Genomic DNA, 25396 nt, shown 5'->3' with positions numbered 1-25396 from the left:
CCACGCCTCGCAGAGGGAGACTTCCAGCCTGCGGAGGCAGTGGAGCTTCAAGGGTGCAGCCTGACTGACAAATGGCTGCATCGTCACAGGAGCAACGTCGCGGGGGAGGGGGGACAATCATTCGCGAGTCCCCTGCAATTTGTTAAGAGTTGGGGGGCGAGGAGAATGAGAACAGTCTCTTTTCTTGAGCAAAACTGTGTGAGGGTAGGCAGGCACGTTTTCAGCTGTGTAGTCTCATTGCTATTAACTTACAATTCACCCTCTCCTCCTGACTGGCTCCCGATGCCCAGCAGACCAGGCGATGTAGGCATGAGGAGATTGACGATCTTAAAATATTGTTTAATGGACATCTCTCTGCAAACCAAAAGCTCAAAATTATTTTTATCTTTTAACTTTTTTTTTTTACTTGCATAGTGATAACGTCACTGGACCGGGATGTAAATTCAGAGGCCCAGACTAATGCTCTGAGGACATGGGTTCAAATCCCACCACAGCAGCTGAGTGGAATTTAAACCCAGTTAATAAATCTGGAATGTAATGATCATCTCTGCTGATGTTGATTGCCATTAACTATCCGGTTCACTGATGTCCATTGGCTCGTAACAATGCTGTTGTATCCCATTGCAGAATCGATGGAGAAGAGGATGGAGGAAGAGACCAAACAGCTTGAGGTAGACCTCAATGACGAAAGATCGAGGTACCAGTCTCTGCTTAACGAGTTCTGCCGATTGGAGGAACGCTATGATAACCTGAAGGAGGAAATATCTTTAGTCGTAAGAGTCTTGAATAAATTTTCATTCTGTGAATTGAAATCTTAAGCATGGGTGTTCCACTCGACATTATACTATGGTCCTGCTCTTCTTTTGGCCCCTTTGCCTTTGGTACTCCATAAACTACATCCACCCTATTTTGCAACACGCAGTCCGGCATCCCAAACTCTCCTCTCCATCATTGTATCCAAATTGGTTTCTGGGCTCACTCCACTCCTGAAGGGATATGTCCCAACACATACTCTCCACCTGTCTGGTGCCATTGACATCTCACTTTCCCCATAACGATTGGCCATTTTCTCAGATAGTCAGCTCTTGTCCACACCGTCATCTATTCCCTTGCTAGGTTCAACCCTGCCACATTTTCATCCTTCCCCCAGACTATTTCCTGCTCCCCGACTCTCCGGTGTAATCTTTCACTTGCCTGTAAAATATTTTCACACGTTTTGACTCTCAGTCAGGAGCAGTAGAGAAATGGCAGAACATAAGAAAAAGGAGGAGGAGTGGTCCGTACATGTCCTGGAGCCTGCTCCGCCATTCAATACCATTCTGGAATCGTATTGTATATTACTGCGCAGATGAGGACCATCTGCCCATTAGGGCCTCTGCCAGAGCTGCTCAGCTTGGCCCCCCCTGACCTTTCCCCATGACCCTGCAATCTTTTCTTTTCAGGCGCTTATCCAATTCCCTTTTGAAAGAAACAAGTAGATCTGCCTTCACCACAAACTCAGGCAATGCCCTCCATATCCTGACCACTCGCCGCGTAACAATGTTTTTCCTCCTGCCACTCTTCTGCTGGTCACCCTCTTGTCGGCTCCTCTGTCAATGGGAACAGGCTCCCTCCATCTCCTCAGTCAAGACCCCTCATGATTTTGAACGGCTCTATCGAATTTCCTCTCAACCTTCTCTGCTAAAAGAGAAACCTCTGAAAGACCCTGTCTTTTCCAATTTCTCCTTGGCTTCTCCAGTCTGTCCACGTGGCTGGCGTCTCTCAACCCTGGAACCATTCTCAGAAATCTCGGATCTTCTGTCCCAATACCTCTTTCCCACCTGTTTCCCATATCTCTGTATTCTGCGAGATTTATCCCCAACTTCGAATGTACTCAACAAGACAGAATTCTGGGGTAGAGAATTCCGACGGTTGACCACCCTCTGAGTGAGGAAACTCCTGGTCTCAGTTCCAAATGATTTGCTCCTCATCTCGAGGTTGTGCCTCTGTGTTCTTTGATTCCCTAGCCAGGGGAAAACAACCTTTTGGTATCTGACCTGTCAAGCCCCCTCGGAATCTTGAATGAGATGGCCTTTCCTTCCAAACTCGGAGAATATAGGCCCAATTGGCTCAACCTCTGACCATAGGATGATCCTCTCATCACAAGCTCCAACCGAATGAGCCTCCATGTAAGTCCTTGATCTTCCGACACTATTTGTCCAAAAGGTCTGTCAATCCTGTAAATTTGCTGCCATTCCCAGTAAATTCAGAATCGGGCTGGTGTCCAATTCTACCGGCTCCTTGTCATATCTGGCACAGTAGCCCACTCCTCCCAGTGTTATCAGGCTTTGTAGCTGTCTGTAAGGGGGGGGGCTGGGGGAAATCACAGTTGAGAGCGATCCCGTCCTCGTGCTGATGTTCACGCGGGCGCACTTCCCACAAGTTGTCGCGCGATTTGGATCAGGCCCACTCGCCGATTTGTTCTTATTTTTCACTCCCTCCCGCACTCGAGGATGCTGCGCCCAACCATAATGCCTCACTGCTGCTTCGGCAAGCATAGAATCCGTACAGTTAGCTCAGCACGGACCGGGGTTTCGGCTGGGAACATCCTTGCTTATAACCTCCAGTCCTCCATTTAACTGAGTCACCTGGGATTGTGCCTTTCTGAGCAATGTTTACCAAGAGTTGGGGGAGGCAAAGTCAATGGTGTACCTTAGATTTGAGTGGAGGAGCCCCCCCTCCCCTCCCGCCAGATAGGCGAAGGATGGAACTGAAACCAATCTTTCCTCAGTTTAGATTTATTCACAGTCAAATATTACAAGTACATACCTCCTAACTCAAGTAACTTCCACCCCCAGTGACTTTTCACATGTCTCAAGTAACAACCCAATCAATGCCCTCCATCTGCATATAATTAACCAGAAATGATATACAATTAACACCCCATACATTATCATAGGAATCAAAGGAATTTTTCCAAACTTTAGTCTGGTCTACAATAGGATCAATAAATGCCTGCGCGGAACATTGTTATTCCCCTGTTAACACAATACATGCATAACTAACTCCCTCTTAATTTTTAATCCTGTTTATGAACACGTGGGGAGGGAATGTAATTAATTCCTCACTAGTGATGGGCAGTGAATGATATCGCTTTTAATGTTGATATTAATTGACTTACATTGCTGACAATATTACCACACGTTTTTGTAAAAACTGAAGGAAAATGGCACGTGAGGTTTGTACAAATAGCTAATACTTTTATGATAAATAACTCTGGTATTACTTCAGAGTTTGTAAGCCCGTCCTCTATACTAAAGGATAGCCTTTGATTAGATTGGTTGTAGTAGTTGGATTGAAGCATCTCATTGGAGGTTTTGCACGCCCATTTCCAGAATGTTACGAAGCCTGGTCACAGACGGACAGACTCCACCCACAGTAGCAACGAGTCAGAATACACCTACAACTCCATGCTTTCCTTGGAGCCAGGGGAATCCGAGGATGGGACGAGAAAAATGGAGGTCGGTACCATCCTTCGTCAACTCTTTTTCCTGAGAGAGAGAGAGAACAGGGGGTCCAGTGTCAGTCTGGTGCAAAACAAAGTTAAGACTGGTAGTGGACAGTTAGAGTGACCAATTTGTGGAATTCCCAAATAATAAAAAACACAGAAACTAGGAGAAATGCTCTGCAGGTCTGGGTCAGAATCTGTGGAAAGAGAGAGAAACTGAGTTAACGTTCATGTCTCACATTTCATTAGAACTGGGAGAAGGTTTTGAGCAAGTGAAAGTGGGTGGGTGGGAATAACAAATTGGATGGTCTGGTGACTGGGTGGAGGGGAGAAATTAAGGAGAATAATATATCTTTTTTAAATTTAGAGTGCCCAATTCATGTTTCCAATTAAGGGGCAACTTAGCGTGGCCAATTCACCTACCCTGCACATCTTTGGGTTGTGGGGGCGAAACCCACGCAGACACGGGGAGAATGTGCAAACTCCACACGCTCAGTGACCCAGAGCCGGGATCGAACCTGAGACCTCGGCGTCATGAGGCTGCAGTGCTAATCACTGCGCCACCGTGCGGCCCTCGGAGAATAATAATAATAATCGCTTATTGTCATAAGTAGGCATCAATGAAGTTACTGTGAAAAGCCACATTCCGGCGCCTGTTCGGGCAGGCCGGTACGGGAATTGAACCTGCGATGCTGGCATTGTTCTGCATTACAAGCCAGTTGTTTAGCCCACTGTGCTAAACCAGCCCCTTTGAATTAAATGACAAAAAGATTTGTATTACAAGGCCGTGGGACAAGTAACAAAATAAAGGTTCTGTCTAGAGGAGGTGCGAATGGCAGCATCATGTGTCGCTGCTGCACGAAAGCAACAAAAAAGAAAGAATGAAGCAAGGAAAAAGCCAGATGATCCAAGGGAAAGGAAACAAAATGGGGTGTGGGGTGATGTGTTTAACTCCGTGTTGATTCTGGCGACATTCGTCCATCTAACCCAGATGATAGATAAGCAGCAAATGTGTTGGGGATGCAGTAGGGCATATGGTTCACTTTTGCCAATGGCTGAAAGGACAGATCTGTGAGAGGCAGATTCTGTCACAGTCTTGCACGTCAAATGGTTTTCCAGTGTGGCCATGGGTTGCTGCTTTCAGTGTCGGTGCCTATTGTTACATTAAAAAGGCTGTGAACGGCTTCTGTACAAATGTGCAATTTCCTCCTCGGAATGGTAGCGGTAGCAAAAATCTTGCAGTCGTTAAAGGAACAGCCGGTCACCGATGAAGGGGTAACTCTTGGGATGGAATTTTAAGAATGGCGAGCGATCAGATTTTCAACCTGGCCAGGCAGAGCGCTGCAGTGGCCAGAGGCGGTACTGCAGCACTCTGCCTGGGATTAAATGAAATGAAAAAATGAAAATCGCTTATTGTCACAAGTAGGCTTCAAATGAAATTACTATGAAAAGCCCCTAGTCGCCACATTCCGGCGCCAGTAGTGGGGGCAGAATGGTAGGGGACGCCGGAGGGTGGGTAGGGGAGGGCTCGAGAGGGGGTGGAGGGAGGGTCCCGGATCTCCAATGTCCTGGAGGGGGTGGGTTTCCCACTCTGAAGGGGCCTTCTGAGTGAGCAAAAGTGTAAATGACTTTCTCCCACCACTCTAAAAAGTGAGACTGGACAGGATAAGGTCCTTAAGTGGCCCCTTGATATGTGAATGGGTGGGTTTCCCACCCGAGGCCCTGCCTGTCCAAGTGTAAAATTCAGTCTGGATTTGGGTGGGAATGTTCTCGAGAAATCCCGTCCAATCAATTTTACACTCTCCCCGCCAACCTCGGAAACTGCCTCCGGGGCGGGGTGTGGGGGAGGGGGGTAAAATTCGGCCAGTGATGTTATGGAAACATGAGTGCACAGAAAGAGGCCATTCAGCCCATCAAGTCCATGCCAGCTGTCTGTACAGAAATCCAGTCAGTCCCATTTCACCATTCTATCATTGCAGTTCCATCAATTAACCATTCTCTTTCCAACTGAATTCACCTCTCTAGGCGAATTCTCACTCGGTAATTGAGCTGCAAGGACCTGAATGCCTGACTAATCTAAAACAAACTGTTTCTTGCAAAGTCACACAAATTTAGAAGTGCTAATTAACTGGTGTTCTCTTTAAGCTTAAAACCCTGGTACAGTTGTATTTATTTCAATAGTTCTAGATAGGGGGGATTCACGAGTGGATCTAGATAATCTACTTACAGAGACTCAATACAAATCTTCTAACTGTCTATCCTATTTGAAGCTGAAAGTGAATTTGAAGACTTGAATTCCAAATCCTCTCTGTTCCAAACAATTCACAGTGGCCCAGTGAAACTCCCATTAACATTTAATCAGTGTTGCTCCTGCAGTGACCAGAGAGGGACATGTGGCCAGTTGATCTATCCTGCCTTTTGTGTTGTCAAATGCATCAACAATTGTTCTGTTTGGAATAGGAATTCCCTGACCAGAAGGGCACATTGGATATGTCCCTGTTCCTGAAACTACAGAAGCGTGTGACTGAGCTGGAGCAGGAGAAACAGGCCCTGCAGGAGGAGCTCGATAGGAAGGAGGATCAAGTGCTAAGGAGCAAAGCAAAGGTAATGCCCAGAGCAGGGCTAACTTGTAGTTTAGGACAGATTTTGTGATGGTAATCGCTTCAAACAATCATGGGATCATATCATTTTTTTAAATTTTTTTAAAAATAAATTTAGAGTACCCAATTATTTTTTCCAATTAAGGGGCAATTTAGAGTGGCCAATCTACCTACCCTGCACATCTTTGGGTTGTGGGGGTGAAACCCACGCAGACATGGGGAGAATGTGCAAACTCCACACAGACAGTGACCCAGGGTCGGGATTCGAACCCGGGTCCTCAGCACCGTAGGCAGCAATGCTAACCACTGTGCCACCATGCTGCCCCATGGGATCATATCATGATACTCGTCACAAGGAGGCCATTCAGCCTATTGAGTCTGTGCTTACTCTTTGAAAGAGCGTTGAAGCATGATCCTAAGTGGTGCTCTTTTTGGACTCATTGAGTGCGTTCCATATTGGATACATGCGCAGAAACAGGCCACTTGGCCCATCCTCATGGCTGCCTATTTGATTTACGGGAGAATTGCATGTGGACAGTTTGTTATTCCTGTGGAGGATAATTGATGTCACTTACTTCCACTGGTTATGACCCATACAGGCCTCACTGGGTAGGGATGACCCACTACCCCGTGGAATTTCAGAATACGAGCTCCCCCCTGAACAAGTTCATGTGTCATGTGAGATAGGTAGGTTCATGATTAAAAAGGGGATCAGGGGTAATGGGGAGAAGGCAGGAGAATGGGGATGAGAAAAATATCAGCCATGATTGAATGGCGGAGCAGACTCGATGGGCCGAGTGGCCTAACTCTGCTCCTATGTCTAATGGTCTTTGTATCAATAGTCGGCCAGTTTGGCACCGACTAGAGAAGACCCAGTAGGGGACTACAGGATCTCTACATAATAGTTAATGTGTGAAATAAAATAACTTCTGTTTTTCTCTACAACTCGGTGTGGACTCCTTTTGTTGCCCTGTACAAAACCACCCTTAAAAATGATCCATGCTCTTGATTGGCTGTGGTGTGCTCTGCTCATGGTCGTTTTGGGATTCCCTTTTATGGGTGTAAATAGTTTTTTCACAGGAACAGCAGTTTGATTCCCCCCCCCCTTTATCTCTTTATGAAATGTCCCCTACAAAAGGGACTGGAAAAGGACATTCAGCCTCTTGAACCCATTCCGTCACTCCGTTAAACCATGGGTGCAATTCAACTCCACTCAACCGCCTTCATGTCCACCTCCATTTATATTCCTATCTCATAAATATCTGTCGGCCTCAGTCTTGAAGTGTTGCTTTGTCAAAGTACCCAGGGGAAGAAAATTCCTCATTTCCTCTCCCCCCTTTGCGTGCTGAAGTCCTTCCTGATTTCAAAGCTCAGGTTTACTTGCTGTGGTGCGGTGCCCCAAAGCTGAAAGCAGAACTAACGTGGTGTCTGATCCAAGACTTTGTACAGCTGAAGCATCACTTCCTCTAGCTGCCGTCACCTAGCTGCAGTTCGAGCAAGTCTTCGTCTATCCAGGCTAGAGTTAAGATTGAAGTCGGGACGCGATGATGCCACTGGATTTTGATCTTACTTAAAGGAATCTGCTGGTTGCAGGCTGGTGCCATTGTTGTCTACTCGATAGAGCAGGTTAAGGAAAACATTATTCATTCATGGGATGTGGGCGTCGCTGGCTGGGCCAGTATTTATTGCCCGTCCCTAATTGCCCTTGAGAAGGTGGTGGTGAGCTACCTTTTGAACCTCTGCTGTATCCGAGGTGTACTCCCACAGTGCTGTTAGGGAGGGAGTTCCAGGATTTGAACCCAGTGACAGCGAAGGAACGGCCGATTACATTTCCAAGTCAGGAACCTGGTGAGTGACTTGGAGGGGAGTTTCCAGGCGGCGGGGTTCCCAGGTGTCTGCTGCCCTTGTCCTTCTAGATGGTATTGGTCATGGGTTTGGAAGGTGCTGCCTAAGGAACCTTGCTGAGTTCTTGCAGTGCATCTTGTACGCACGGCTGCTAAATAGGACGAAGCTGGGATCCAGGTGGGTAAATTGTGGCAATTGAACTGCTCATATTGTAGAGGTAATACAGGTGGCGTGTTGAGATAGTACAGGTGGAGTATCCTTCATCTGAAACCCTCTGGATGGTTGAATTTTGAATTTCAGATAGCTTTGGGATTGGGGATACCACATATAAACTTGCATTACAATAGCCTAAGCCAAGGCTAGCTACAGTCTAAAGTAAATAAAATGGTTAGAAAAAATGTGTCACTGAATAACAAGTAACGGATACGTGTGGTAGGTATCTTTTGACACGTTCACCACAAAAAGTATGTGGTAAATAGTGCAGACAAACGACTAGACTTCCCGTTCTAAAGGTTGAGGTTCAAATGGAAATTGGATGTATTTGGATTTACGGATGAAGGATACTCGACCTGTACTTGGCCCCTGAGGCCGAATTGGACAGGCATTCAAGAGAGAGAACAATTTAGTTTCTGGCTCCTGCCAGGTAGACGGAGGGGCCTTTTTTCTGGGCCCTGGGCCTTTCCCAGGTTAGATCATCAAATCCCGGGAGGATACTGGGACAGGAAAAATACGGATTGTATCTGCTTAGTGGAATGATTTGTAAAGTTGTGGCAAATTGACTCCACCTTCCTCATTTTGCTTTGTGCTTTTCCCCAGGAGGCCGAGGACCAACGGGTTCAAGCCAGGGGAGTTGAACTGGAATATGAATCGCTCAAGGTACAGGGCTGCATGATCTATTCCTGTCCTCCATTGGGGTTCTTCAGCGTGTGGGTGTGGGGGCAGAATTGGAGAACTGGGATGATGTTTTCCCCAGGCTTCGTGTCGACTGCTCCATCCGGAATGCTTTCACTTTGAAACTTGTCACGGGGACGCCAATGGGTAGAAAGACTTGAGGGGTGGGATTCTCCGACTAATAGGATTTCCCATTGTGGCGACCCCACGCCGCTGGGAAACCATGGGCATGGGTGCACTGCCGGCGCAATGAAGAATCCTGTCTGAGAAGCAGAAACAAGCGTGGGCCACTCGGCCCCTCCAACTGGCTCCACCATTCAATACGATGATAGCTGATCCCACTCAGTTCCCATATCCATTGATTCTCTTGGATTATTTGGCTGGCTCGGAGTCGTTGAGGTTTAAATCGAAGGAGCGATCCTGCCAAACTCCAGGGTTTTTCTTTCTCTCTTCTTTCTCTCTTCAAATACTGTCAAGGTCAGGATTTGTTGCCCATCCCTCGTCTCCCTTGAATTAAAGGTTTGCCGGGCTCCGCAAGAGGGCAGTTAAGAGTCAACCACATTGCTGTGGGCCCGGAGTCACATGCCAGCCAAATTGGGTGAGGATGGCAGATTTTCTTCCCTCAAGGACATTAGTGAACCAGATGGGTTTATACAACCGCCAACAATCGCCGTCATGGCTGCCATTACTGAGACTAGCTCTCAATTCCAGGTTATTTTACTTGAATTTAAGTTGCCTCAGCTTCTCTCGTGGGCATTAGCCGAGGCCTCTGGGTAGCTAGCCCATGACACTGCCCCTCTGCCACCATCTCCCCTGAGATTGAGCCTCTTGACTGTCTATTCACTATTGTATTGGCCAGGGCACCTCCACACCCCTCCAAGGAATGGAGCCACTATGCTGCATCACAGATAGCAGAGTGCCAGCTGGGAACTAAACCTGCGATCAATCACCAAAGTAATGAGCTTAAGTGGTGATTTATTTATTTTTATTTCTGAGGAACCATTTTGTGTTCCAAACACTTAGTTTAAATGCTTTTTTAAAAAAATGTGAGCTGGGAAGTTGATCCTTGGCATCCTGACCAATATTTATCCCTCAAGCAACATCATGGAAACAGATTATCTGGTCATTATCATAGAATCATAGAACTTACAGTGCAGAAGGAGGCCGTTTGGCCCATCGAGTCTGCACCAGCTCTTGGAAAGAGCACCCCACCTCAGCCCACACCTCCACCCTGTCCCCGTAACCCCACCTAACCTAAGGGCAATTTAGCATGGCCAATCCACCTAATCTGCACATCTTTAGACTGTGGGAGGAAACCAGAGCACCCGGAGGAAACCCATGCAGGCACAGAGACAACGTGCAGACTCCACACAGACAGTGACCCATGCCGGGAATCGAACCTGGGACACTGGAGCTGTGAAGCAACTGTGCTACCGTGCCACCCAAACTGCTATCACACTGCTGTTTGTGGGAGCTTGCTGTGTATAAATTAGTTGAAATGAAAATCGCTTATTGTCACGAGTAGGCTTCAATTAAGTTACTGTGGAAAGCCCCTAGTCGCCACATTCCGGCGCCTGTTGGGGGAGGCTGGTACGGGAATTGAACCGTGCTGCTGGCCTGCCTTGGTCTGCTTTAAAAGCCAGCGATTTAGCCCAGTGTGCTAAACCAGCCCCTGGTTGGTTTACCCCACAGTTGCTGTGGTTCCTACATTACAGCAGGGACTGCACTTCAAAAGAACTTCACTGACTGTAAATCACTTCGGGTAATGAAACTCTCAGACATTCCTAAAACACAGGGTGATCTATAAATCATGTCTATTTTGTGATCCTCAGACTGTACTAGTGGAAATCAGAAAAGGTTTATTTTACTGCAAAAAATGCATCATGTCCTTTGATATACAGATCAACCACGATCTAAATGAATTGTGGAACAGGCTGAATGGCCTCCTCCTATTTTAAACTTCACTGAGTGGATGTCCGATAGAAGAATTGAAGAACAGAAAGGATTGTGGAATCCTCTGCGTCAACAAATATTTATTCATTTTCTTTCATTCATGGGATGTGGGCGTCGCTGGCTCTGCCAGTATTTGTTGCCCGTCCCTAATTGCCCTTGAGAGAGGTGGTGGTGAGCTACCCTCTTGAATCACTGCAGTCCATGTGGTTTAGGTGCACCCACCCTGCGGTTAGAGAGGGAGTTCCAGGATTTTGTCTCAGCGACAGTGAAGGAACGGCAATATGTTTATGTCAGGATGGTGAGCGACTTAGAGGGGAACATGCAAGTGGTGGCATTCCAGGTATTTGCTGCCCTTGTCCTTCTACATGGTAGCGGGCCGTGGGTATGGATGCTGCTGTCTAAGGAGCCGGGTTCTGTCTTCTAAAATCTCTTCCATCTAATCTTGGCCTCTCATTCTAGACCTCTGTATTCTCGCCCCCCCCCCCCTTTCTGATTTCAAAATCATTCCATATTCTCTTGGTACCACTGAAAACAGGCCCAACGGTTCAGGTCTTTGGGGGTTTGAATCCTACCTGGCACAATTGCTTTCCTACCACTCGTTCAGCTGACAGAGCAGAGGGTTGCTCATTACAGCTGTTGCTGTGCTTGATGGCAACCTGAAGTTGCTGCCTGAAACGCAATGGAGTTTGGTGAAGGTTCAAAGAAAATGTGACCAGCAGCTCCACCTAGTGGTGTAAAGTCAAATTCCTGCTCCACGGGTCATGTTACTCAAAGGCCGAATATCATAGAATCGTGGAATTTACAGTGCAGAAGAAGGTTATTCAGCCCGTCGGGTCTGCACCGGACCTTGGAAAGAGCACCCTGCCCCAGCCTACACCCCCACCCTATCCCTGTAACACCACCCAACCCAACCCAATCCTTTTGGGCACTAAGGGCAATTTAGCACGGCCAATCCACCTAACCGGCATATTTATTGGACTGTGGGAGGAAACCGGAGCACCCGGAGGAAACCCATGCATACATGTGGAGAAAGTGCAAACTCCGCACAGACAGTGACCCAAGCTGGGAATCGAACCTGGGACCCTGGAGCTGTGAAGCAACTGTGCTAACCACTACGTTACCCCAATATAAGCTCCAATTTTGGGAATGTCGGTGTTCCCCGTCATTGCAACTGTGAAACTGAGAGCGACTGCTGGTGTCCACACAAACACTAAGTGCAGAAATCTGTAAAAGGTGCTATCAGTGAATCCCAGTCCCAGATTCTACGCTTCCCTGCCAGCAGGTGGGGGGCAGGGGGTGGAGGGAGGAGAGGGGAGCATGAAATAGGAATGCCGGACTTAACCATTGGGCTCCAGCTTATAACTTTGGGTGCCCCCCCATCTTTTTTTTAATTTAGAGTGCCCAACTCATTAGTTTTCCAATTAAGAGGCAATTTACCCCGGCCAATCCACCTACCCTCCACGTTGTGGGGGTGAGACCCACGCAAACACGGAGAGAATGTGCAAACTCCACACGGACAATGACCTAGAGCCGGGATCGAACCTGGGACCTCGGCGACGTGGGGTAGCAATGCTAACCACTGCGCCACCGTTCTGCCCCCCCCCCCCCCGCCGCCCCACTTAAGGTCCGGGGCAAGCGAGCGGACGACCAATCTGATTGGCTGGCAGCTCGCTGAGGTAGGATTTGCTCCTGAATTGGAGGGAGCAGAGGTCCTGCCTGCAGCCACGGAATGCTGATCGGAATGTGAAACGGCAGTGTGGCTGCCGACTCTTGCCTGCCATCCTGAAGATCTGTCCATTCCTCCTGAGACTGTGCTGTTGAAGTCTCAACAAATGAAAATCTTTAGAAATCACTTGATTTTGACACGGAAATCAACATTTACGTCTCACTGTTAAAACCCAACCTAAATGTTACATCTTGTTGAATGGGATGTAGCTGAATTGTTAATGGCTTACTAAGTCACGATTACGAATTACTTTCTGGCTCTGATAAACTAATTCTATATTTTGGGAATTTGGAGCAGAATGGTGGTGCAGTGGTTAGCACTGCTGCCTCGCAGCACCAGGGACACGCGTTCAAATCCGGCCTCGGGTGACTGACTGTGTGGAGTCTGCACATCCTCCCCGTCTCTGCATTGTTTTCCTCCGGGTGCTCCGGTTTCCTCCCACAGTCACAAAGATGAGCAGGTTAGGTGGACTTCTGCACTGTAGGGATTCTGTGGTTCTATAATTTCAGATTTCTCCATTCTGATAATTACACAAGGGCTTTTATTTTGTTATTTCATCTTTTTTTTTAAAAATTTAGAATAGCCATTTCATTTTTTCCAATTAAGGGGCAATTTAGTGTGTCCAATTCACCTGCCTTGCACATCTTTGGGCTGTGGAGGCGAAACCCAAGCAAACACGGGGAAAATGTACAAACTCCACACAGTGACCCAGAGCCGGGATCGAACCTGGGACCTCGGCGCCGTGAGGCTACAGTGCTAACCACTGCCTCACCGTGCTGCCCTTTATTTATTTTTAAATATTTTTTTATTCTCCTCCTTTTTCACATTTTCTCCAAAATTTACACCCAACAATAAACAATAATCAATAACAAATGTAATGTCAACTCCCAGATCAATAACAACGATCCCATCCTCCCACCAAACCCCCCAGACATTGGCCCGCATATTAACATAAACAAATGACAAAAGGGAATCGGGAATCACTCAGTCACCATTAACACACGCCGCCCCCTCCCCCCAACCCTCCAGTTCCCAACCCCCCGAATGTTCGATGTGATCCAATTCTCGAGAGTGCATAATGAATAACGTCCATGAATTGTAGAACCCCTCCATCCTTCCCCTCAGTTCAAATTTGACCTTTTCAAGCATTCCAACAGGTCCCTCCGCCACGCCAGGGCACAGGATGGAGAGGTTGATCTCCACCCTAACAGGATCCGCCTTCGGGCGATCCACGAGGCGAAGGCTTCAACACCTGCCTCCGCGCCCGTTTCCAACCCCAGCTGGTCCGACACCTCGAACATGGCCTCCCGAGGGCCCGGGTCCAGTTTCACGTGCACCACTTTAGAGATTACCCTAAAAACTTCCTTCCAGTAATCGTCCAACTTATGACCAAAACATATGAATGTGGTTTGCGGGGCCCCCCGCTCTACGTTCACACACATCCTCTACCCCCTGAAAGAGCCGGCTCATCCTCGCCCTTGTAAGGTGTGCTCGAAACACCACCTTCAGCTGTATCAGCCCCAACCTCGCACACGAGGTGGAGGCATTCACCCTCTGGAGCACCTCACACCAGAACCCCTCCTCTGTACCCTCTCCCAACTCTTCCTCCCACTTTGCCTTGATCCCTTCTAGCGGCGCCTTCTCCTCCTCCCAAAATAGCCCCGTAAACCGCCGATACTACCCCCTTCATGACTCCCCCCGTCATTAGCATCTCCTCCAGCAATGTGGAAGCCAGCTCTACTGGGAAGCTCTGTATCTCCTTTCTGGCAAAGTCTCGAACCTGTATGTATTTAAATATCTCCCCCTGCTCCAGCCCATACTTCGCTCCCAGCTTCTTCAATCCTGCAAACCGACCCCCAAGAAACAAATCTTTTAGTGTCCTAATTCCTTTCTCCCCCCATCTCCGAAGATTTCCCACCCATTTCCTTGGCTCAAATCTGTGGTTCCCCCGAATCGGCATTTCCCTTGACCCTGCCCCCAACCCGAAGTGCTGTCAAAATTGCCTCCAAATTCTCAACAAAGCTATTACTACCGGAGTATCTCCCCGGGGCCGTCGGGAGCGGCGCTGTAGCTAGCGCCTTCAAACCCAACCCCCTACCCAAACTCTCCTCCATTCTGACCGATTGGGAGTCAACCTTCTCCACATTCGCCGTCCAGTAATAATACATCAGGTTCAGAAGACCCAAACCCCCTGCCTGCCTTCCTCTCTGTAGTACTGTAGCATCTTTTTAATTCTGGCCGCCTTCCCTCCCCAGATGAACGAGGTAATCATCCCTTCAATCTCTCATTAAAAAAAAAATGCATTTGCCAGGAAAATCGGCAGGCATTGAAAAACAAACCGGAATCGCGGCAACACATTCATTTTAACCGCCTGTACCCAACCCGTCAGTGACAGAGGGTGACCATTCCACCTTGCTAGATCAGCTTTCACCCTCCCCACCAAACTCGAAATGTCCGTGCTGTCCTTTATTTCATCTTCTAGCAGAACTCCATGTGTCTGTCCCAGACACTATGATGCCCTCTGTAAAATGATTAGAAGTCTAATAATCGGTGCATTTTGCTTCCTGATTTGCAGCCTGTGATTGTGATTGGTTGCTTAGCTTGCTTGATGATGTCACTGTTTTGGCCAGAGATCCCATATAATTGACACCAGAATGAAATTAACGTGGAAAAGATGACGTCTGTGCCACAGAGATTGCTCGATCTTCATGGGCACGTTTCTTTGAGGTCAGTGATGAGTGACATCACTTGGCCACTGACTTAAAAAGTTCAGGCCATAGTATTTCACATGATCGTTAACCTACTGCGTAAATAACACCCAGGCACAGCAAGGTGTTGGGCACCATTTCTTTCTGATCACTTACCCATGCAATTAGATCTGTACAATCTCACCTCTTGGAAGGTGTACAGAGCATTCTATATGAAATGGAAATATCTTTGAATACTCCCTCTTCAAGCCATTCAGAAATTCTAAGTATACAGGCTTCATTTCCACGTGGCAGCGATTTAAACCTGTGCAGTGTTTGGTTTTGAACGGGAAATGAACATTGAAGGACTGCTAAAAGCTGCCGCATTTCGGTTTTCAGGAAATGGCTGTGCTCAACTTTCGTGAACTTGTTCAGTGGAGTCGAGTCTTATCTTCCTGACTGATCGCTCCCTGTTGTATTCCCCAGAGGCAAGAACTGGAGTCCGAGAATAAGAAACTAAAGAACGAACTGAATGAAATGCACAGAGCTCTGAGCGAGAAGGCCTCCCCTGAAGTCATAGCCCCTGGTTCTCCCGCGTACAAAGTTCTACTTGACCAGTTGACTGCGTCAAGTGAGGAACTGGAGGTCCGCAAAGAGGAAGTTCTCATTCTGCGATCCCAACTGGTCAGCCAGAAAGAAGCTATGGCACACAAGGTATATGGAACGCTGATGTACCCTGCGATAGATGGAAAATCCCGGCCAACACTTAAATATTTTCTATTTCTATTTATCCACGAGCTTATTTTACTTTGATGAAAACTTGTGCTATAGCAATCTAGTTACCTTCCATAGTCAACCTTTGGTTTTTATTACTGTTCCAGTAATGTCTGAATGCTGCTAACAAACTGTTTTGTGTTCTTCCTCTGACTCCCTCACTCGCCTCTAGGAAAGCAAGGTAAATGTACCTTTGGTCTTCTGCTCCTCTTTTTGATACTTTGCTGTTGTAATGAGAATGAATTTGAATATAAGAATTGACACTTCATGCTGCAGCTGTATAGTACCTTAGTTAGGCCACACTTGGAGTATAGTGTACAATTCCGGTCGCCACACTACCAGAAGGATGTGGAGGCTTTGGAGAGGGTACAGAAGAGGTTTGCCAGGATGTTGCCTGGTATGGAGGGCATTAGCTATGAGAAGAGGTTGGATGAACTCTGTTCCCACTGGAACGACGGAGGTTGAGGAGCGACCTGATTGAGGTCTACAAAATGATGAGAGGCATAGACAGGGTGGAAGAGTCATTTACTAAGGGGCATAGGTTTAAGGTGTGTGAGGCAAAGTTTAGAGGAGATGTGCAAGGGAATTTCTTTTACACAGAGGGTAGTGGGTGCCTGGAACTTGTTGCAGGAGGAGGTGGTGGAAGCAGGTACGATAGTGACATTTAAGGGATGTCTTGACAAATACATGGAATAGAGGGATCCAGACCCCGGAAGTGTAAAAGGTTTTAGGTTAGACGGGCAGCATGATCGAGCAGACCTGGAGGGCCGAAGGGTCCAATCCTGTGCTGTACTTTTCTTTGTTCTTTGTTGTTCTTTGAACTTGTCTAATGCCTGAGAAGGAATCTACCTTCAGTTAGAGACTGGAAAAGTGCATTTATACCACAAAGCATGCATTACAACCACACCAGTCAGTCAAATTGTCCTCAGCCAGCATGCATGTCTGAAAAACAACACTTAATGGGACTGAATTAACTGTTGCTATTTCAACCCTACATGATGTTTCCTAGCAGATCATCAGATGGACGCAAGTGTTGCGGTTTCTTTTCACTTTTCATTAATGAAGGAACCTCATCCCCAAAGTTGTGCTTTGATTATTTGGTGGTAGAGAAACTGTTCTTTTCAGCGGTGGTACCCAGAAGTCTTTGTTGTGAACGTTGCTGGAATGCTCAATGAGTTCTCGTTGCAGGAGACGATGACCGAGCCAATGATCTTCATGGATGATATACGCAAGATGAAGGACCAAGGGGAAATAACCCAAGCATACGTGGGACTCAAGGAAGCCAACAGGTAATAAATAGTCCAATGCATTCCAGTAGGGACTGCTGGTAATGTATGTGTTCATGTCACATTCCCATCATTTCTGTTCTTCCGTTAAACATCACAACCTCTTCAACTTGTTTTTACCTTTTGTCATACTGTGTGGCAGGGATTGATGACGTACAAAAGTGTACCTTCTATTAGTGTGGGGTAAAGGACTAGAACAATTGGGAGTGAGCACTCCAGGTTGTGGGGCAATCTTTCTCATGAGCCCGATAAGTTTGACCATTGAGCTGTGAGGTTCAGTTCCAGAGTTTTTACATTGCAATAGAGGGAAGATGAAGCAAAGATCTGGCTGCAAAGTTGAATATCCTACCTATCCTCTTGCAGATCTGATATTTATCCCATATCAATTGATACATGAATCTATTTGGAAACACATTCAATATACAATGAATATGCTCTGAGTTTATGAGAGGAGGAACTGTTTTGACTTGTAAGAGTCACACTTAGTTTTAAATCTATTCACCTCACTTGTGCCAAAGGATAATCTGCGGGCTGGATAATGTGACTTTGAGAGTGATGGGTACTCTTCGATTAACGGTATTGCTTTTCTTGATTCTATCAAGTTTTCAGCTAAGTTACTCTGCGATTGAGCAACTGTTGTCTTTTCCAAATTATTCAACCCGTGAAAGAAATACCAAAGATAAATACTTGACTGAGGGACCTGTAACTCTCTTTCAATGAATGATTGCTTTGTCTTTGCTTATCAACTTGTCTGAGTAGTTCAAAGGAGAATAATGCAGTGTTCATGTTGACTTGTGAGTCAATTAACAAATGTTTCTTGTGTAAGGAACCCCTGAATAATTGTTTTTTTTAAATAATTTTTATTGAGATTTTCAAAAACATATCCAAAACAGAAAATAACAACAAGAAAACAATATTAACAACAACAAAAAGAAAAACACGCTAACCCCCAAAACCAAACACCCCCCAGTAGCTACAAAAAGGAGAGATAGATAAACACCCGGCATATTCAATATACATATTTCTCCCTTCCCTCGAAACAACCCCCCCCCCCGGTTGCTGCGAAAGGCTGCCACAACCTGTACTGATCCCCTCAGGGCAAATTACACCTTCTCCAACTTGATGAACCCCACCATATCATTGATCCAGGCCTCCACGCTTGGGGGCCTCGCATCCTTCCACTGAAGCAAGATCCTCCACCGGGCTACTAGGGACGCAAAGCCCAGAACACCGGCCTCTTTCGCCTCCTGTGCTCCCGGCTCCACTCCAACCACAAATGTTGCGAGTCCCCAGCCTGGCTTGACCCTGGATCCTACCACCCTCGACACCGTCCTTGCTGCCCCCTTCCAAAACTCCCCCAGCGCTGGACATGCCCAGAACATATGGGCGTGGTTCGCTGGGCTCCCCGAGCACCGAGCACACCTGTCTTCGCCCCCGAAAAACCTACTCATCCTCGTCCCAGTCACGTGGGCCCTGTGCAGCACCTTGAACTGTATGAGGCTAAGCCTCGCACAGGAAGTGGAGGAATTCACTCTTTCCAGGGCATCCGCCCACGTCCCATCCTCAATCTCCTCACCCAGCTCCTCTTCCCATTTACCCTTCAGCTCCCCCACCGAGGCCTCATCCACCTCCTGCATGACATGGTACACGTCCGAAATCCTCCAACCCACACCCTGGAGAGCACCCTGTCCCGTACCCCACGTGGGGGCAGCAGAGGGAACCCCTCCACCTGCCGCCTGGCAAACGCCCTAACCTGCATGTACTTAAACATGTTCCCCGGGGGGAGCCCAAACTTCCCCTCTAACTCACCCAGGCTCGCAAACCTCCCATCTACAAACAGGTCCCTCAACCTCCTAATACCTACCCTGTGCCAGCCCAGAAATCCGCCATCGATGCTCCCTGGAACAAACCAGTGGTTCCCCCGAATCGGGGACTCCATCGAGCCCCCCACCTCCCCCCTATGCCGTCTCCATTGCCCCCAGATTTTGAGGGTAGCCGCCACCACCGGGCTCGTGGTATACCTCGTTGGAGGGAGCGGCAACGGCGCTGTTACCAGCGCCTCCAGGCTCATGTCCACGCAGGACGCCATCTCCATCCTCTTCCATGCTGCCCCTGCCCCGTCCATTACCCACTTATGCACCATCGCTGCGTTGGCAGCCCAGTAGTGCCCACAGAGGTTGGGCAATGCCCCCCCCCCCCCCATCCCTGGCCCGCTCCAAAAATACCCTTCTCACCCTCGGAGTCCCATGCGCCCACACAAATCCCGTAATTCTCCTATTGATCCTCCTAAAAAAGGCCTTCGGGATAAGGATGAGGAGGCACCTGAACAGGAACAAAAACCTTGGGAGCACCGTCATCTTGACGGACTGCACCCTGCCCGCCAGCGACAGCGGCGACATGTCCCATCTTTTGAACTCGTCCTCCATTTGCTCCACCAGCCTAGTGAGGTTGAGTTTGTGCAGGGCCCCCCAGCTCCTAGCCACCTGGACTCCCAGGTACCGAAAGCTCCTCCCTGCCCTTTTCAGTGGGAGCCTACCAATCGCCTCCTCTTGATCCCCCGCGTGCACGACGAACAGCTCACTCTTACCCAGGTTGAGCTTGTACCCAGAAAAGCCCCCAAACTCCCTGAGGATCTGCATCACCTCCGGCATTCCCCCCACCGGGTCCGCCACATAAAGCAACAGGTCATCTGCGTATAATGACACTCGGTGCCCTTTCTAACTCCATATTCCTGCACAAGACCCATAGCCCTGCAGCTTACAGCACTTGAGGTGCAGATCTAGGTACTTTTCAAAAGAGTTTCTGGGCCGGCATTCTCCCCTACCCGGCGGGGCGGGGGGTCCCGGGGTTGTGGAGTGGCGAGAACCACTCCAGCGTCGGGCCTCCCCAAAGGTGTGGAATTCTCCGTACCTTTAGGGGCTAGGCCCGCGCCAGAGTGGTTTCCGACCGCCGGCCGCCGCGAACGGCCTTTGGCACCCCGCCAGCCGGGGCCGAAAGCCTTCGCCGGCCGGCGCAAGTCCGTACATGCGCCGGAGCGTCAGCGGCTGCTGACGTCATCCCAGCGCATGTGCGGGGGAGGGGGTCTCTTCCGCCCCTGGCATGGTGGAGACCGTGGCGGAGGCGGAAGAAAAAGAGTGCCCCCACGACACAGGCCCCGATTGCGGGCCAGGCCACTGTGGGGGCACCCCCCCGGAGCAGGAGCCCCCCCCGCCCCCTCGGACCCCGGCGCCCGACCGCGCTGCCAATCCCACCGGCACCAGATGTGCTTTGATTCCCGCCGGCGGGAAAGGCCTGTCACCGGCGGGACTTCGGGCCGGAGAATCGCCGCGGCGGACCCGTCGACTGGCGCGGCGCGATTCCCGGGTGCCGGAGAATTCGGGCCACGGCGGGGGCGGGATTGACACCGGCCCCGAGCGATTCTCCAACCCCCCAGTTTGTGCACTGACTGAATCGCTCCTTGTTTTAACGATGCCAGATGTTTATTATAATAAGCTAATTTGTCTAGGAGCTGACAGGAGCCTTGAAGACAAACTCCATTTTAATGTTTTGTGAGCAAAAACATAAAATTATTTTAATAAGGGTAAATAATTGCATGGGTGAAAGACGATTGTGGAAATATAAGCTGGAATTCTCCTGGACTTTTGAGGGCAGGTGCGGAGGTACAAATGATGTGGGAAACAATATGGGAAGTGCCAGGCGTCTTCCTGCTGCCATTTTGCCAGCCAGCCCAGAACCCATTTTAAATGAACCACTTAATGGGGATGTGGGTATCACCATCAAGGCCAGCATTAATTGCCCTTGAACAAAGTGGTTTGCTAAACAACTTCAGGGGCAGTAATGAGTCAGCTCCATTGCTGTGGGTCTGAAGGCGCACGCAGATCAGATCTCCTTCCTCAAAGGAATTAGTGAACCAGATGGGTTTTTACAGCAATTAATGATCATTTCATGGTCACCATTACTGAGACTAGCTTTCAATTCAAGATTTATTCATTGAATTTAAATTCTGCCAGTGGTGGGATTTGAACCCATGTCCCCTGAGCATTCGGCTGGGCCCCTGGACTACTAGTCCAGTGGCATTACTGCGACACCACCACTCTGCTGTACGTGGAGGTTTCCAGGTCAACCCGGATGGCCTCCCAGCAGGCTCCAAGGGAAAAGTCCTAATTTTTTTCATGCTCTTTCACCCATTCACCCAGGATTCAGCAAGCAGTTTTTAAAAAATATATAAATTTAGAGCACCCAATTATTTTTTTTTCCAATTAAGGGGCAATTTAATGTGGCCAATCCACTTTCTAGACTGACAAAAATGTGGACGCTTTTCTAACTGCGGTCTAACCTGAGGTGCAACTGCACATTGTTTGATGCAAAAGCCCATAAGAAGGGTAAATATTACTTAATTTTTTAGGAAACAGCACTGTTACCAGAGTTCATTAAGTCACAGAATAATATTCAGGGCAGGAGGAGGCCATTCGGCCCATAGGCTTTGCACTAACTCTTTTGAAAAGCAATTTGGTTAAATCTGCCCTCTCTCCCCGTTATCCTACAGTTTTTTCTGCTTCAATTTTGATCTGAACCCCTTCTGAAAGCTACGGCTGAATCTGTTTCCGATTAGGTGGTGTGTTCCAAACCTTAGTCGCTCATTGGGTAAAAACAGCCTTCTATCGTGCTGCCTCCTGTTTCTGAGCCAGTCCTCAAACTGCCCAGCTGTGTACTTTGACACACTGTGCAAGTACGGGTTTAGAGAAGCTGATAGCTACAGGATGCTGAAGCTCCCAATACTCTTGTAGAGTTTCTCTCACTCCCTTCTTCAAAGCAATCCCCAGAAAGTCAGAATCCCCTTTCGGATGAGATCGAGTTCAGATCTAATCTTTCAAAACTATTTTTCAGGTTCTCGTCATGCGATCTACACACAGTTGTAGTAATGAAGTGCACTGACGTTTATAAAGCTGAAGATATCCCGGTTAAATTATTTAAATTTCCAACAATTCTTTGTTTATCTGAGATATACCTACTAAAAGTTATAATTTAAGTGAGAATACACTAAGTGAGCCGACAATGTTCGCAGTTCTTGTAAACCATAACAGCATTACATTACACCAAAGAAAGTACTGCCAATAAAACATATAATGTAAATAACCAAATGCCACTCAAAGTCAAACATCAGCTGATGTTTTTCTATCTGGCCTTGTGATGTAAACTATTAAGGGCTATTTTTAGGATAAATTCATTTAAGATCAATTTTAATTGTTTTGCAGAAGGTTTAATGGGTCCAGTTATTGGAGAAATTTGTGTCAGAAAATATAACTTGTCTTCCGCCTTTCATAAGAAAATAGGAGCAGGAATAGGCCATTCAGCCCCTTTGGGTCTAGTCTGGCATTCAATATGATCATGCCTTATCTTCTACCTCAGCTCCATCCTTCCCATATCCTTTAATTCCCTTCATATTCAAAAATCCATCGACCCCTGTCTTAAATTGATTCAACGACTGAACATCTACTTCTCCCTGAGGTAGAAAATTCGAAAGATTCTCAACCTTTCAAGTGAAGCAATCCTCCTCATCTCAGTCCTAAATGATCGACTCCTGAATCTGAGACTTTAATCCCCAGGTTCTAGATTTTCCAGCCAGGAGAAGCATTTTCTCAGCAACTACCCTGTTGTGTCCTTAAAAATCTTCAATGGTTCAGTGAGATCACCTCTAAATCTTCTAACCTCCATTAAATATAGACCTAGTCTGCTCCTTTTCTTCACCTAGGACAACCCCCTTATCCCAGGAACCAGTCCAGTCACCCTTTTTTTGCACTCCCTCTGGGGCGAGGATGACCTTCTTTAGATAACAGCAGGGTGGCACAGTAGATAGCACTGCTGCCTCACAGCGCTCGGTACCCGGGTTCGATTCCGGCTTTGGGTGACTGTTTGGAGACTGCACGTATTGCCCGTGAATGGGGGCAGCATTGCGGCACAGTGGTTAGCACAATTGCTTCACAGCTCCAGGGTCCCCGGATCGATTCCCAGCTTGGGTCACTATCTATGCGGAGTCTGCACGTTGACCCTGTGTCTGCGTGGGTTTCCTCCGGGCGCTCCGGTTTCCTCCCACAGTCCAAAAATCTGCAGGATAGGTGGATTGGCCATGCTAAATTGCCCCTTAGTGTCCAAAAAGAAGGTTATGTGAGGTTACGGGGATAGGGTGGAGGTATGGGCTTAAGTGGGGTGCTCTTTCAAAGGGCCCGTGCAGACTCGATGGGAAGAATGGACTCCTTCTCTACTATAAATTCTATGATTCTATATATGAATGCGCGTGTTGTCTCCGGGTTCTCAAGTTTCCTCCCACAGGTCAAAGATGGGGGGATTGGCCGTGATTAATTACCCTTTAGTGTCCAAAAGATGTGGAGGTTAGGTGGGGTTACGGGGATAGGGTGGGGGGAGTGCGCCTTGGTGAGGTGTTCTTTCAGAGGGTCGGTGCAGATGTGATGGGCCAAATGGCCTCCTCCTTCTGCACTTTTGGGATTCTATGGGCATCAGCTTTTAAAACAAATGAGACAGAAACTGCACACAATACTCCAGCTAAGGCCTCACCACTGCCCTGTGTACTTTTAGTCAAATTTCTTTACTCTCATACTCAACCCTTTTGTTTCCTCTCATTTACAAATATTGCATCACGTTACTACAGTATTCAGCAGTTTACTTTGGTCAATATTGTATAACATGGGAAGCAATTGTCAATTTGTTTCATATATTTGTAAACCTGGTTTTAAGTTATCCCTTAATAAGAAGCATTAGAGCTATATTTACAGATCTGGATTGGTGGCACAATTACAATTGTGGTGAGAATGTTTTAGCAGCCACAGGTTTTGGTTCAGTTCTGTAATGCTCTGTTTTTGAGATCTGGAAAATTACAAAATCCTACTATAAAAATCATGTTTGCTAAATGTGCTTTATCTCTGGATCTTTTTCGTAACGATATGAAGAAAGGCTGAAACCTTTGTCTACGGTGTAATTATCGCACAATGCAAAGATTTAGAGCACAGACGGAGTCCATTCAGCCCATTGTCTGTCTCTTTGCCAGCAATGTCACATGGTGGTCTTCCCACATACCCCTCCCGTAACAGCCTCCCCGAACAGGCGCCGGAATGTGGCGACTAGGGGCTTTTCACAGTAACTTCATTTGCAGCCTACTCGTGACAATAAGGAATTTTCATTTTCATTTCATTTCATTTGGCTGGAGGGAAGAAAAGCAATTCTTATAATCCTCCATTCCTATTAATATTACCTGGATTCTTTTGGGCTAATGCCTACTTAGTCTAATATTTCTCAGCAAGTATTCCACTTGGGGATTGCAAAGCTAATTCTTGTGCCTAACCACTCTACAGTCCCGCGTCCCCATGAGGTAAGGCCCCGTGCCCCCACGAGGCAAGGCCCCGTGCCCCCACGAGGCAAGGCCCCGTGCCCCCACGAGGCAAGGCCCCGTGCCCCCACGAGGCAAGGTCCCGTGCCCCCACGAGGTAAGGCCCCGTGCCCCCACGAGGCAAGGCCCCGTGCCCCCACGAGGTAAGGCCCCATGCCCCCACGAGGTAAGGCCCCGCGCCCCCACGAGGTAAGGCCCCGCGACCTCACGAGGTAAGGCCCCGCGACCTCACGAGGTAAGGCCCCGCGCCCTCACGAGGTAAGGCCCCGCGCCCTCACGAGGTAAGGCCCCGCGCCCTCACGAGGTAAGGCCCCGCGCCCTCACGAGGTAAGGCCCCGCGCCCTCACGAGGTAAGGCCCCGCGCCCTCACGAGGTAAGGCCCCGCGCCCCCACGAGGCAAGGCCCCGTGCCCCCATGAGGTACAGTCTTGTGTCCCTATGAGAAGAGAGGGCTTACTACACAGTCAAGCAAACCTCTACTTGTATGGCTTTCTTGGTAGTTTGATTGGCCGAAATAGAGAGAGAGGTTTCCAGAAATGTCAGGACCCAGCTGAAATTAAATCACTGGAGGGTGCTCGGAGGGTATGGTTGGGTATGATTCAACAAAGACAAGAGAAAACTATGTGACCTTATAAACTGTCCCATACTATCAGTGCAGCCAAAGGTCATTTATCAACGACTGCAAGTGATAATTACAAAGATTTTCAGATGTCCTGGACAGGCTTTTCAATTTCAGCTTTACCTTT

The 25396-nt window shown here is 48.1% G+C and overlaps 1 protein-coding gene across 15 annotated transcripts in view; it reads left to right on the top strand.

Moving 5' to 3' along the window:
• The window catches only part of myo5aa (myosin VAa), a 256275-nt gene that overhangs the window by 186699 nt on the left and 44180 nt on the right, over positions 1-25396 (top strand). For 9 of the 15 annotated variants that reach the window (XM_038812904.1, XM_038812893.1, XM_038812891.1 and 6 more), the window contains 7 exons: positions 628-773; positions 3375-3500; positions 5948-6091; positions 8749-8808; positions 15676-15903; positions 16136-16144; positions 17152-17252. In XM_038812904.1, the coding sequence (XP_038668832.1) occupies positions 628-773; positions 3375-3500; positions 5948-6091; positions 8749-8808; positions 15676-15903; positions 16136-16144; positions 17152-17252 (814 nt within the window). The remainder of the gene's footprint in view (positions 1-627; positions 774-3374; positions 3501-5947; positions 6092-8748; positions 8809-15675; positions 15904-16135; positions 16145-17151; positions 17253-25396) is intronic. The other 6 variants (XM_038812894.1, XM_038812901.1, XM_038812903.1 and 3 more) reach the window with 1 other exon arrangement.

The sequence above is a fragment of the Scyliorhinus canicula genome, chromosome 12, assembly GCF_902713615.1.
Source record: "Scyliorhinus canicula chromosome 12, sScyCan1.1, whole genome shotgun sequence".
NCBI classification, from domain to species: Eukaryota; Metazoa; Chordata; class Chondrichthyes; order Carcharhiniformes; family Scyliorhinidae; genus Scyliorhinus; species Scyliorhinus canicula.
The sequence above is the reverse complement of the archived record's forward strand: the minus strand, read 5'-3'. Positions and strand labels throughout refer to the sequence as shown.